The sequence below is a fragment of the Manis javanica genome, chromosome 3 (genome assembly GCF_040802235.1).
Source record: "Manis javanica isolate MJ-LG chromosome 3, MJ_LKY, whole genome shotgun sequence".
NCBI lineage: Eukaryota > Metazoa > Chordata > Mammalia > Pholidota > Manidae > Manis > Manis javanica.
This window is the reverse complement of record NC_133158.1, coordinates 25,796,685-25,811,400: the sequence shown is the minus strand read 5'-3', so window position 1 is coordinate 25,811,400 and position 14,716 is coordinate 25,796,685. Positions and strand designations below refer to the sequence as shown.

At 43.9% G+C, this 14,716-nt stretch overlaps 1 protein-coding gene across 1 annotated transcript in view; it reads right to left on the bottom strand.

Annotated features, from left to right (window-relative positions):
* The window catches only part of ITPR1 (inositol 1,4,5-trisphosphate receptor type 1), a 296,128-nt gene that overhangs the window by 133,716 nt on the left and 147,696 nt on the right, over window positions 1-14,716 (bottom strand). Inside the window, exons 22-33 of the mRNA XM_073230964.1 lie at window positions 14,369-14,510; window positions 13,487-13,640; window positions 12,282-12,469; window positions 11,107-11,245; window positions 10,357-10,415; window positions 7,818-7,979; window positions 7,564-7,734; window positions 6,992-7,057; window positions 5,842-5,979; window positions 3,770-3,895; window positions 1,941-2,141; window positions 40-291 (exon numbers count right to left, since the gene is read on the bottom strand). Of these exons, the coding sequence (XP_073087065.1) occupies window positions 40-291; window positions 1,941-2,141; window positions 3,770-3,895; window positions 5,842-5,979; window positions 6,992-7,057; window positions 7,564-7,734; window positions 7,818-7,979; window positions 10,357-10,415; window positions 11,107-11,245; window positions 12,282-12,469; window positions 13,487-13,640; window positions 14,369-14,510 (1,798 nt within the window). The remainder of the gene's footprint in view (window positions 1-39; window positions 292-1,940; window positions 2,142-3,769; window positions 3,896-5,841; window positions 5,980-6,991; window positions 7,058-7,563; window positions 7,735-7,817; window positions 7,980-10,356; window positions 10,416-11,106; window positions 11,246-12,281; window positions 12,470-13,486; window positions 13,641-14,368; window positions 14,511-14,716) is intronic.

Sequence of the window (14,716 nt, the reverse complement as noted above, 5' to 3'; positions counted from 1 at the left end):
AAGCCTAAGAGGGGCACGCACCGTCCCAGGCATGCTCACCTCTGGGATGCAGTCCTCATGGGTCACCACGCGGACAATGTCGTCCAGAGGGAGCAAGGAGTTGCACTTGATCTCCGTGTAGACATTCTTGCCCTCTGTGCACACGGCCAAGAGCTCCACCAGGTGGATGTGGTACATGAGAGGGCTGTTCTCATCCATCCGGTCCCGCTCTGACCTCATCATCTGGATCAGAGTCTGGAAAGAGGCTCTGTCATTGTAGAACACGAGGACGTCCTCTCCTGAATTAACCAGCTGCAAAAAGAACAGGGCTTTTACATTATAAGCTGGCAGGGGTGGGGACAAAACTTTTTAAATATCTATTTGCAAGAGAGAGATATTCTGTTAGCATTTACCTTCCCAAACCAGTCTCACTTGTATTACTCATCTAGATCTCACTGATCTATACTGTTAAATGACTGCAAATCTACAGTGGCATCATTTTAATCCCCAGATATAGAAATATCATAGGGGTTCTAGAAACTACTGGGGAAGAGAAAGTCCACATAGCAGCATTCATGCATCAAGTGGAAAAGCAGGTGGCAAGCTTGCTCTTGTATTTCCAAACCTATAATTACACTATGATTCTATGATTTTTCATTTTAAAAATATTTGGTTTTTTTTTCAGGGTTTAAAAGTAGTATCCCTCTTACAACTCTTTCATACACTGCCTCATCTCTTCACCATCACAAATCATTCACTTCTCATTATTAGGCTATGCCTTTCTTTCCACAAAGTCCAGGCCTTCCTGTCACAACTTGTCTGCCAAGACTGTGGCTTCTCATCAGTCTGCTTAAGAAGAAATCAGTCTCAGCAGTGCAAAAAATACAACAGCTCAAAAAAGAACTGGCACAGAATTCAAAATAAATATATGGCAATATTATTTAAGTGACAAACCTTTATGAGCTCTGATTACATGTCAGGTACCATGACGAACACTTCAGATGGATTACCTGACCTCACTGTGCCCCAGTTCTGTCTGTACAACTGAGGATAAATATGGTAGCTAACTCGTGGACTGTCACACGGATTAAATGGTTATATATAAATCGCTTAGAACAGTGACTAGAGTACAACAGGCTTCTAATAAATGTCAGCTGTTATTGTCACCATTATCTCATTTAGTCTATACACCAGCTCCTTAAGTGAACACCGCTATGCTTTCATTTTACAGAAATGCACACCTGAGGCTTTGAGAAGTCATGTAACAAATCCCATGTCCTACGGCCACTGAAGTCGTGCAGCTGACATCTGTCTCCCAGGTTGAGCCAATTCTTTATTATACTACACTACCTTCCACTGGAATCATATGAGTAGATAGGATTATAGTATGCACGTATGTGGATTTACTTAAATTTTCCTTTCTTAAAAAGGGGGAAAGATTAAACTGAGCACATGTGAGAGCCAAAATCACAGGCATGGCAGGGCTCCTGGTCAGACAGCACCCACGGGAGGTTGACTTCCCACAGAGAACCAAGTGGGACTTTGCCCTGATTCCACCTACGAGCTCCTTGCGAATCGTCAAGCATCAATTTTTCTAGCAATTAGTAAAGTAAATGATTTTTTAAAAAGTCACATATCCCCATCCACAAGAAGGGAGGCTGTTCCGGCTCACTGGGTTCTACCCACATTTAATCTCCACTCACTTTATTTATTTAGTTCATTATTCCTGCATTTTTCTCCTTTCCCTAAGCATCTGAGCCAAACTTCCTTAAAACAGATTTATTGCTATGAAAAATCAGACCAGACTCATGCCTATATCTACGTTTTAACCTCACAAAATTACTTTGTGTCTCATCATATGGCTCCAGGAGAGGGAGGCAGTTCATACAGGTAAAGATGAAATAACTTAAAAATGTCTACAGAACACCAAATGAAGGCATATAGAAATAGATAGTTGTCACCTCAGCCATGACCATGTCTTGGCACTTTTTAATGAATTTCCCTTCTGCCTTGACAATCGTCTGCAAGAATTTTATGTACTGGACGTTTCGACCATGAGTCTCAATGCAGTGAACAAAGTGCTGGACGACTCTCTCGTTGATCTCACTGCAGAGCTGGAAATTGTTCATGAAGATGTGCTGCATCGTTACAGCCTCCAGGATCTGGCAGAAGAGTGAGGGTAGGAGGCACAAAAAATGGTCAAAAGAAGGCTGGAATAGAGTAAAAACTGAGAAAAAGCAGAGACTGCCAAAAACACAGAGGGAGAAGCATTTACATCCATGAAGGTATCTTTCTCCATTCTTGCTTCTGTGCCTTCTGTTTTACTAAACTTTTCCAACCACATATAACAGACATGCAGAAAACTAAACAAGTCATGAGCATTCAGCTAAATGGATTACCAAGGGAATGCCACCATCCAGATCAAGAAACAATAAACAGGCCTCCTTTATGCCCCACACCCCAGTTTCACTAGTTGACTTCCATAGCCATAGATTAGTTTTGCCTTCTTGAACCTCATGTAGTCTCCTCTATCTGGTTTCTTTTGTTCAATATCACATTTCCAAGGTTGTCACTGTGTGGCTGCATGTGTCAGTCACTGGTAGGTACATTGCATGGCATGAATATACCAGAGAGTATCATCTATTCTATTGCTGATGGGCATTTGGGGGAGTATCCTGTTTTAATGGTAAGTAGTGACACCATTTCTTATTACAAATAGTGTTGCTCTGGACATCCCTGCACATGGGTTCTGGTAAACTTAATGTATGCATTTCTGCTGGGTTTCCACCCAGGAGCAGAATTGCTGAGTTGAAAAGTATAAATAGGTTTGGCTTTAGATGCTACCTCCCAACAGCTCTCAAAAGATGTTAATGATTTATATTCTGCATTACAGCTATTCTATATCCTTACCAATACTTAGCACTGTCAGTCTCGTTTAGACATATCTTGTGCACATCTTACTTAAACTTGCATTTCTCTGTTGACTATGTTGAGTACCTTGTCATATTTATTGGCCATTTGGATATCCTCTGTTTAAAGATTTTTGCCCATTTTTAAAGGTGGGTTGTCTGTTTTTCCTGACTTTTCTGTGTTATATATTCTGGATACAAATTATTAGACACATGCATTGCAAATAATTTCTCCTACTCTCTGGCTTGCCTTTGATGTTCTTAATGATTTCATCTAATGGACAGCAATTTTATAGAAGTCAAATTTCTCAATATTTCCTTTTGTGATTAGTGCTGTTTTAAAACTTACTTGGAAAGGGTCATGAAGATACTTTTGTGTTATCTTCTGGGAGCTTTATTTCCTACTTTTTACCCAGTTATTGAGCTTTATGCTTGGTGTGAGATAAGGGTTTAAAAAACACATGATACATATGCAATATCTTTTAAAAACATATTTGACAAAATGTAACACAGTTAGGCTTTATATAGACACCTACATTTTATAAACATAGAAAACATCATGCATGCACTCAGAAGGATGTGGCTGGAAACAGAATTAGTACTCTCTACTGCTGAAATCCGATGTAACGGGAAATGTTACTATGAAAAATACAAATATATCTTGCCTTGCCTCTATCATCTCCTCCTCCTTTCCCTCTCGTCTAACAAACAGCTAGGGAGTTTCTATGCCCTCCTGAGAGTTGATCCAAACGCTGCCCCTTGGAATGAATGTTGCCCTATAACAAGCCCTATCCACAAGCAGGCAGAGGAACAAGCCGCTCCTGTGACCATTTCCCTGTGGTCCTCCTCGCACACATTTCCAGACAGGCCTCAAGTCTTACCCCTGGGTTGAGAAACAGGTTTATGTGTTTGTGTAGCAAGGCTTGATTCTGCTGATTGCCTGCGCAGAAGTTCTGCAGAAATTCATGAGCGAGCCTCATTATCTCCTGCATCTTGGTATCTTCAGCCTGTGGGGAAGAAAAAGGATTAAAAAACAGGTTGAGAACGGGAGCTGTGCAGCAGGCAAGAGGAGGTCCCCAGGGGAGGCCAAGTTCCGCCACACGCCCAGTCCTGGAGGCGTGGGCTCAGGGCCTGCTGTGTGAGGGTACTCAGGGGCTGCAGGGCTCACAATGGAAAAAGCTGGTAACTTACTGAATTCTCTCCCACCAGCCTTGGGCAGAAACAAAAAGAATGTATTCTGGAAAAGGCAATATGGTGTGGGAGCTGAGAGAAAACTCAAGGATTCCATTTCTACCAGTGGTTACAACTTCTGAGCCCCCCACTTCTGGACACAGACTGACAACAGATCAGGGGCCGGCTATACCACTGCTGGGGAGCCCACACTTGCCCACCTCTCAGAATCACCTTTTTAAGTTGCCAAACCTATGGGCAAATTAACTTTTGGCAGTAGGTCACATGGCAGACTTGGAATCTCTTTAGATTATAAATTAGGGTAAATATACTGGCCATAACTCCTGTCCTTGTCACAGCACTTAATGGAAGATTTATTTTTCCCATCTGCAAAATGGGGTTGATACCTGCCCTGGGCATTTCACCCAGTTCATTCTGTGATTCTCATTCCATCTATTTAAAATGTACACTCAGTATTTGTAAAGTGTTAGATGCCCCATGAGAAGACAATTACATAAAACCTATTCCCATTTTACCAAATTCTAAACACAAAAAACATTTAAGATCCTAAAAATCAAAATGAGAACTCCAAAAATGGAAACCACCTCTCATATTCATTTAGCCCATAATACTCTTGCTAAGCCTTCTCACATATACCCCCTCATTCCAGAGGCCCGAGAGTGTAGCAGTTAGGAATGTGGGCCCTCAAACCAGACTGCTTAGGTCTTATTCCAGATCTACGACTTACTAGCTGTGTGGCCTTGCAAGTAACCTTTTGGGACCTCAGTCTCCTCATCTGTAAAACGGAGATTTAAAAAATGCACACTTCGTATGGTTGTTACAGAGATTAAATGAAAAAGTTCATGTCAGTGCTTAAACACTAATTACTCAATAAATGCTAGATATTGGACCTGGTCCAGACCAAGGGTAAGAAAACTTTTCCATAGATACTTTATGCTTTGTGGGTCCAGCATCAAAATGGAGAACATTATGCAGGTACTTTACAACTGCTAAAAATGTTAACTAATTTAAAACATAACACCCATTCTTAGCTCATGTGCTGTACAAAAACAAGTCGGGGGCTGGACTGGGTCCCTGCCTGGGCCTTGCCCACCCTGCTAAACAGTACCCTGCGAGGGAACAGGATACATGGGGTTGAGAACAACTGACTGAAGGAATCTGAATGACCAACTCTGACCCTCAGACAGAAACGGGAATTATAGAGAACACTACCAGCACGTCCCAGGGCGACAGAGCAAGCATTACATCTGTCATCCATGAACAAGTGTAGACTCCAGAACAGCAAACTCCAGAAGGCCAGGCAGACGCAAAGCAGTGGTACCCTACTTTCCCTATGAGATCGATGACGTGGGCTAACAGGACAGACTGGAGACACCGTGCAACTTCTAACGACAGAGCAGATGACATACAGCAAGTGTCAGCTAATAGATCCAAATACTTAACCAGACGTCAGCCCACTGGTGGGGACTTTTGAAGTGAGCAAGTCCATGTTCTCACACGTTTAGCGGCCGGGAGAGCTTAAATTCCTTACACAGCATTTGCAGATGAAACTGTGGTGCGAGCTGCCACATGCCCATACAGCTCCTGGTACCTGCCCTCTGCACACAGACCCGGCTGTCCCCCTCCAATGGGGCGTGGGAGGGAGGGGAGAGTAAACAACCTCTCCTATATCAGCGGAATCTTAAAAGTAGAGGGAGCTTCTGGGTGATCCTGCCTCCCTTCTGTGGTGCGTGTTTCGTGGGAAGCCCAGGTGCCCATTTACCTTCTCGTAGGGAATCTGCAGGAGCTCTAGCACGACGGCGTGTGCACCCATGTTCCGGAGCAGGCGCTGCTGCTGTTTCCTGCTCTTCCTCACAGGCGCGCCCTCCTGCACGCATAGCCTGCTGAGCCGGATCAGGATCTGGTGGAAGGAAGAATCCGAGCCTGTACCCTCTGACCGGCGCCTCGGTTCTGGGATCTACCAGACCGCATGGCCACTACCATGGACAGAAAACATACTGTATGCCTGGCGTCTGCTAAGAGGGTCAATCCTTGGTGTTCTCAGCTCCCTGCCCCCCAAAAAGCTACCTGTGAGGTGATGGATGTGTTTATTGGACTTGATCGCGGTCATTTCCCAATGTATATGTACGTCAGATCAAGTTTTAGCTAGATTATAGTGTTATTGTCAGTGATACCTCATCAGAGTTGGAAAAAAAATCTTTTTCAAAAAAAAAAAAGAAAGAAACCTCAGAAAAACAGGAACCATAATTAGAAAAAAAGATTGCAGGGGTGGCTGTAGGCGGGGAGGCAAAGGGATCACAATATATTGAAATCCTAAAATAAGGGACATTCCTCCAATACAAGAGTATTCCTGCCGACCTCATTAAACCAAACCTACAAATGTCTAAGAGCACTTCTTTCTGGAACATGCAGTGGCTTATGCTGGGACAGCACGCAGGGGGTTTCAGATCCATGTTATAGGGTGCATCTCAGCGTCACTGCCAAGGACTTGGGAAGAGTTTGTTCTGGGTTAAAAAAAAAACACAAAGCTCCCAACCTCCCCACTTTGAACCACCCTATGCAAAGATTTCTAAAGAACCACAGCTCTCATTGGTGGACAGGATGTGCAGGCACCAAGATAAATCCTTGACAACTTTATCATTTGATCCTTTATTCAACCGTAAACCTTCAGAAGTATGGTGCTGGTCGCACCCATAAGAGGGGAAGGAACCGAGAACATACCAATAGTGGCAGAGCTGGATCCGAGCCCCAAGGGGACATGGAAACCCATGTGCTTAAAGCCTGGGCTCTTCTTTCTACCTGTTAAACTTTACATGAAGAGAAAAGCTGAAGTGTTAACACCTTCAGCTTGACCCCTGCAGACAAGGTGCCTTAGAGGTAATGGAGGAGACCAGGCAGCGGGGGGCACGTACCTCTTTCACCACCCTGTAGTTGTAGCTGCTGGTGCTCTCGTGCTTTTGTGGCTTGTTATTCCCCTCCTAGGGACCAGAACAGATGTAAGTATGGTTCGTGCAATTCTGGGCTACTATAGGTTGGGGTTTGCATCACCCCTTAGGAGAGAAAAGGAGTTTTGCAGTGTTTTCCAATAGTCATGGCAGGTTTATGCCAGTGTCATTTACTTGCTAATGCTCAACTCCCTTCTGGCTGACGGGATTTCACTGCTGTGTGAGGGGATGGTGGGTCAGGCTATGGTTGGAGGACAGGGTCCTTCCCATGTGGGTCTGCAAGGGAAACCTGGTGCTAATCCACTCAACAGTGAAGTCTGTTCTACATGGTCCAGGATGGCATGGGAGGAGTAGCTGGGCTCACTTTGCACCTTGTGTCCTGGGAGAACAGCTATTATCTTGGCCATACAATAAGCAGATCTCGTGAGAATAAAGACCATCCTATAATCTACACTTCTATCTCAAACCAGAGGAGGACACTTATTTGTACTGAGGAACCCATTCATCTCCTTGGGCAGCCAAACCTGGGTCTCACCCACCTCTGTTTTCTTGTGTTCATTTTCACCAGATGCACCATCCATGGCCTCGTCGGGGCCCTGCCCTTTGTACACCCAGAGCTCTGACTTTTCCACAATGGATCTCAGTTGATCCAAGTCTTGTTTGATCTGTTTGTAGTTGTCAACATCTTGGCTGGTAACAAGCAGTTGAACCTGAGTGAATACAATACATTAGTGGTATGCAACAGCCTCCCAGACAGACAACAGACACGTAGACACCAGGCAACCCAAGTTACCTGCTTGAAGGCCTGCAGGACCTCCTGCCTCTGACTGAAGTGCCGAAAGAGGAGCTGCAGGGCCCCCGACACGAGGGGAGGATAGTCGTGCATCGTCAAGTGGAGCAAGACGCGGAGGAAGGTTCGGCCGCCATGATCATCCAGGTCCAGCGGGGTGTTCTCCTCACTAAAGGAGGGAGGGGAAAGGTCAGATGAACCACAAACGCCCTCCCATGCACCTGGGGCCCAGACACACCTCAACTAGTCAGATTTCCAACACTACAGTCTACCTCAGGGAGCATGATTTTTAACCTCTAACCATGCCACCTTCTTTTATCTTCAGCTATACTGTGAGCTGAGGAGAAAATGAAGATGTCACAATTGTCAAATTTTAAACCCAAACCCCTACCTCCCCACAGCAACAGGACTGGCTTTGCAAACTCCTCCATTTGGGTGTTATTCTGCTGGGTCTCATCTGTGGTTTGAGAGCTGCATACAGTTGTGTTTCTCATAAGTTGTCAATGTTTTGTGTGTGTAAGATGCTGTAATTCAGTGCCTACCAAGTCATTGTGGCAAAGGACCCGCTTTTTTTATTGGTTTGTAACCAACTGACATCTTAGTCTGCACCAAGTCCACTGATCAGGCACTTGGATGTCGTGGCCATGTCACATTGCCACCCAGCTCCTGAATGCTGACTTCCATGTTCTGTACTTATCTCATCACTAACTGGAAGCAAGCAGTTCCTTCCTGCAGACTCGCTCGGCAGAGTATCACCATGAACTGTCACAAGTCAGTGTCCTTCAGACTGGGGTCAACCAGCATATTTTCAGGGTTCATCTCAGTTTCTATGATACCCTGACTGTATGTTATTTACATAATGAAGAGTCAATAAGCATGTCCTGGATCAAACGGCAGGTCAGTGCGTAACCTGAGCACCTCAGTTATTGTGCGGGCAACTCAATTGTGTTTACAAACAAATGAAGATGAAGTGGGGAGAGAGCTTCCTGGTTGCAGGCTGGCAGGAAAAGCAGAGAAGGCTTCACACCAAAAAGGTGTGAAAAGGAGGTTTCCCCACTAATTGATATTAGAAAAAGGGTGGAGAACTGAGTCACCACATAGCACAGGGAACTGTCATCATGCTGGACTCAAAACATGCATTGTTTTAAAACAAAACATCTAGTATAGGAAATAATGTTGCTAATTCAGATTTCACAGGTTTTGTATGAAGCATTGAGGTAGACTGTTAACATTGGTGGTCCCTGACAAACTGGACCCTGCTGGTACGTATACTGATATGTGGGCCCCTCCCACACTGACACCGGGCTCAGACATAAGATTTCCTGTGGCCAGTAGGACACTGGCTTGATTAGTGCTTGCATTTGCATACTGTTGGCCTGTCCTCTTGGGACCTTTGCACGGACAGCCAGTCATCATACTATACAGAAGCCCAAGATATTTATGTGCAGAGAAAGATAGAGGTCCCAGCCACACAGATTCCCCACCTCAAGGACCCAGAAATGCAGATAAAGCAACCTGGAGGTGCCAGTCCCAGCCACCAGCTCGCCACAGTCACACCATAGACTCAACAGTGACCAGCGTCAACCCATAAAATGGGGAGAGGCCATAAAATGTTGTTTTAGTGCATCAAATTTCTAGAGCAGTTTGTTACATGGCACTAGATAATTGAACCAAGGGTGTACATTGAAAAAACTATATGTTTACGCCATGTTTGTAGGTATTTGAATCTCATGTGTCTTCAGCCAGGAGTGACCCATCTCATCTTTTCAAATGGGGTTCGTACATGAATCTAATGTCAGGGACAATGACAGACAGTGTGTGTGTGCTGTTATTGTCCTTGCAGGGCCTCTATAGAGCGTAGGGGTAAAAACTGCAGCCCATGGGAAGAACTAATACATAATCTTGCTAATCTTACTCAGTTTTAAGGTTCCCCTCCTTTTTGAACCTAATTCCTCACCATTTAAAAAAGTCTTGTAATGTGTATATTTTGGAAAACCTCCACAAGTCCTTTTTGTCGGCATGAAACACGCACACACACACATACCCCAAGTCAACGGAGATCATTCTGACCTGAGTACTAAGGGTTACAAGAGAAGCAGTTAAAACACCCTCAATTCAAACACCACACCTTTCCTAGTACAGCTGCCCCCTGAATCACAAGAGTTTGAACTGTGTAGGTCCACTTCCGGGCAGATATTTTTCAATAAATATACTGGAGACTCTTTTGGAAATTGCAGCAATTTGAAAAAATATTTTCTTTTTCTCTAGCTTCACTGTAAGAACACATATAATATGTATAACATACAAAATGTGCATTAATTGACTACTTATGTTATTGGTAAGACTTCTGGTCAACAGTAGACTATTGGTATTTAAGTTTTGGGGAATCAAATATTACATGTGGTCTTCGACTGTGCGGGGCTCCATCTCCGACCCCTGCATTGTTCAAGGGTCTGCTGTTCAAGGAAAAGCCTTTGAGAGCTAGTGAGGAGGAGCCTTCCCAATCTTAGAACCACCTTCAACATAGTAACAGAAAATATACTTTCCTTCCTCCAAAGATGCCTTCTGCTTGCTCCTCAATGTGTTCAAAGTCAAGAGCACCTGAGAAGTTAGAGAACACAATTTCAGATGCAGGAAGGTCACAGACATGCTGCTGGCAAACATCTCCAAACACAGCCTTGCCTCTGACCACAGATGGATCTCACATTTTCCAGAATCTTATATTGCAAAGCTCTGGAGCCAGGTCAGCCCAGATCACACTGTCCAATGGCTTTAGCGGGCAGCATTCCACACTTCTGCCGGGTTTCCACTCACCGCACGACCTCATGTCACAGCAGACGAGTGATCTCATTCCAAGGACACTCAAGCCCTGATGGTGGATTATTTCTGCTACCAACCTTTCCCCTTATAGTTTCCCACTATTTCCGGTATGGGAAAAAAACTTCCATCATGAATGAAAGTTGCTAGTGGGTAGTAAGTTTTCCTGCAGAGTTTTGTTTGGTTTGTTTTTGGCATTTCATGTAACTACAACACTAGAACCCTCACTGTCTTATGACTAAGACACTCCAAGGGGGAAGGAAACAAGATCTGTCCCAAAGGGATCTGGGCTCTTTCAATTATTCCCGACCCCAAAGAATTCACTCTCAGGATCTCATTCTAAAATATGATAATCTTCAAAAACATTCACATTTTACCCTTTTCCTAGAATGTACTGTTTGGACACACACACCCCCCATTTTCATTAGACCCAGATCTCACTCTCTGGCTGAAATCCCATTCTGGAATCACTAACCTGGTACATTACTTGGCCCCTCTTGGCTGCTGCTTCCGGAGGATGTTTCCGAAGCCTGGGAATTGCTTTCATCAAACTCCCGCTTAAATATACATAGGAGGCAGGAGATCCTATAATCCAACCTCACATTCAGAATAAACTAGAGATTCAAGTGGAAATGGAAACAGATTGGTTACATTAGCATACCACCTGTAACACTTGGCCAAGCCACTAGACTCTGGCTGGGCCTGGTATCTGCTGCATCAATTACCTTAAGCACTACATGAGCCAAATATTTGGCTTAGATTTCAACAGTCTCTTTAACAACAGACTTTCATGGGGTATGTCAAGGCCGCCCGCAGCACCTTCACTTACAGTGTAAACTTCAGCATCCCGGCAATTAATTTAATAATTGGAACAGTAAATCACTCACCCTGAATTCCATCCTCTATAAAACATTATTTTATTCAAGCAAGTACTGAATGCCAACTCTGGGCCTTGAAAAGGATGAAGTTGGCTGCTTCTAATTTAAGAGAACTGGCAGAGAAAAGTAGGTTTTACTACTGACAGTTAGCTTGGTGCATATTTTTTATTTCTGATTGTTTCCTTTGATTTTGATACAAACTCTTGTGTTTGAGTTTTCTCTTCTTTCATTTTCTATGTTCCCTTGCCCTCTCCTCAAACACCAAGTCACTTTTTCCATGATTATTGGTAGAGTCAAGAAGATCGACCATCTGGCACTGAGGGCCATACTGACACCCTCCCTCCCATCCTCCCCTGGTCTCGGTCTTGCCCTCTTGGTGACCTTACCTAATCCCAGAGCTGTCACCTTTCCTTGGCTTGCTTTCCAAGCTCTTGGGTCCATGTTTCCTACTGTTGATGGACGTCCCACTTGGTGCCTTGCCAGATTCTCAAACCCAGCGTTATATAAAATGTTAACTGTCAGTCCTGCCCAGTTCTCTCATGCTCGGTCATCAGCAGGACCGTCAATTCCTCCCGCCTGCATGCACACACCTAACCAGTCCTACTGGTTCCACCTCCCCCACTTCTCACGGGTCTTTTCCCAACTGTCATCTATCCCTGCTGACATCCTCATCATCTCCTGCCTTGGCCATTAAGGAACCAAATGTACCAAACCCACCTCCCAAAGTGGCTGATTTTCATGTCAGCCTCCATCAGCTCTGGCTGACAGTTACCTGGAGTATTTCGATGATCTTCAGCTTGGTGTCCATGACCATGATGTCCTCCTTCTCTGGTTCTGCCTGCTTCACATTGCCTTCAGGGGCAGCAGCCATGGGCGTCACGGGCAAAAAGCCGCCCCCCCGGAGCACCACCTGTGTCATCAGCTCTCCGACGCCGTGGATGGACCGCATCACATTACTGCCTAGGAAGGGCCAGGGCACACCTCGGTCATGACAACATCCCTAGAGAGTGATCTGAGGCACCTGGCACGGGCAAGGGGCTCTTCAGGACAAACTATGTAATGTGTCCCTGTTCTGATACATTCTCAGGACCCTAGGGACCTGGAAAAGTTAGTACTCATCAAAATCATGGGGCTTCAGGGAGTAGTGTAAAGGGAATGGGCTTTGAGGTCCCCAAAGAGCATTTCCGTATATTAACTCGCCTGCAGAATTTTATTGTTTGCCTACTATGTGCTTGTTGCTGTGCACAAACCTAGGGAGACAGGAGTTCACAAGGCACACATGTGGGGCTGCTACCCACGGCCACTGGAGCTTGAGCACTGCATTATCTTTGAGGCTGTTTCTTCATCCAGCATGAGAACAAAGGAGCCCAATGACAAGATTAAATGGTAAATTGTATGTGACGTGAGCACGGGACCTAACAGGTGGTAGGAGGGTAAGTCAACGTGCTGCTTCTGTTGAACAATCCATTCATGAGTATCTTATAGGTGCCTACTTTGACCCAAAAGCAGAGGGAAAAATAAACATAGAAAGGCAGATTTTCCTATTCACAAACTTGGAAATAGGCTACCTACACATAAATCTGGCTTTATCTCATCATATAGTAATATAACCATTGAGGTCCTCATGACAATATTGAGAATAATGACCAGAGATGTATTTTTAAGAGATAAGCATTCAAGTGGTTAGGTAACTTTCAAATGGTTCAGCAAAATATAGATGCATATATAAATATAAAGGAAGTACCGCAATATGCTAACAATTACCGACTCTTAGGTCACGGGTCTACTGGGTGTCAACTACTATTTACTCAGCTTTTCTTTTTCGTTGAAAATGTTCATAATAAGAAGTTGAGAAACAAGGAAAGGACATGACATCACACAGTGAAGTGTGACAAGAGCAGGAAGAAGAGAGCCAGGTGGGCTTGTCCTGCCTGGGTACCATTGCACCTCCTTCCAACTGCCCCACATCCTTCTTACCTTTATTCTCTTCTCCTTTCGTCATTTTGCTAATGGGGAAGATTGTCGTCACGTGCACACAGTCGAGTATAGCCAAGAGGATTTTGGTTAAGCGGAGAAGGTCAGAGAAGTTGTAGAAACCAAAGTATATGAGATTCCTAGCTAAATTTACGACCTATTGTATTAAAGGGAAGAGAAGAAGATGGTCTTAAACACTGTATCCTTCAGTGCCATGTCATGTTGACTAGTTAATAAATGGCTGGCTCTGACCTTCCTTTACTGTAAGGGAAGGCATGATTTGCTAACCATTTTTGATCAAAGTTTATTTTGTTTCATAAGGAGAAAAGGTTAAAAGTGACCCTGTAAAGCTACTGATCTGCTCTGATGACAGTTAATAAGAAAACAGACTATATCATTTGGTCTGTGCAGCTTCTCAAAGATAATGCAGGGCCAGCCAAGTTATAACCAACAAGGAAACAGATAACAACACCATTGCCATCTAAGTTATAAAGAAATATAACTTTCAAAAGGAAAAGTGGTCTCAAATAGAAACATTTTAACTCAGAAGATTATAAGGATTTATGTCCTTATCAGTGTCAGATCCCAAGCACAGTCTGTTTTTTTTCTGCCATTTTTAATATAATGTACAGAGAATATAAAATGTTCTATCATTTGACATGACTTAATTCACCCTGCATATTTCTTCTAAGAGCCTAACTACCATTAAAAGCCTAACTACCATTAAGCTATTATTCTGCAACTGCACTAAGCTGAATTCCTTTTACTATAAAAGCAGAGTGTCACAATAAAAAGCACCACATGTGAAAATAATTTTTCATACCCCATACAAAAATGACCACAGAAGAGCAGATAAAACGCACAGATCATTTTACCGTAAGTTACCTCAAATGTAAGCTTATTTTTCTCCTTATCAGAGAAAGGAAATCTCTGACAAACCACGTCTCGTAAATATTCCTCCACAAATTCCATGGTCTGAGCAAACCTCTCCTTAATTTCATCTTTGGAGGTCCCACTACTATCATAGCTAAAAGGAAAGGAGAAAGACAAGGAAATGAAATTTCAAGGATTCCTCAGTAATGCCTTCACTGGCGGCTCAGCTTCAAAAGCCAGTGCTGCCCAGTCACCCGCCCCATCCCTATTTCATTTTTTCCTCCTTGGCACATATTCCCAAGACATACATATTTTAGTCATTTATCTTATTATCTGTCCTCCCCCATTAGTGTGGAGATG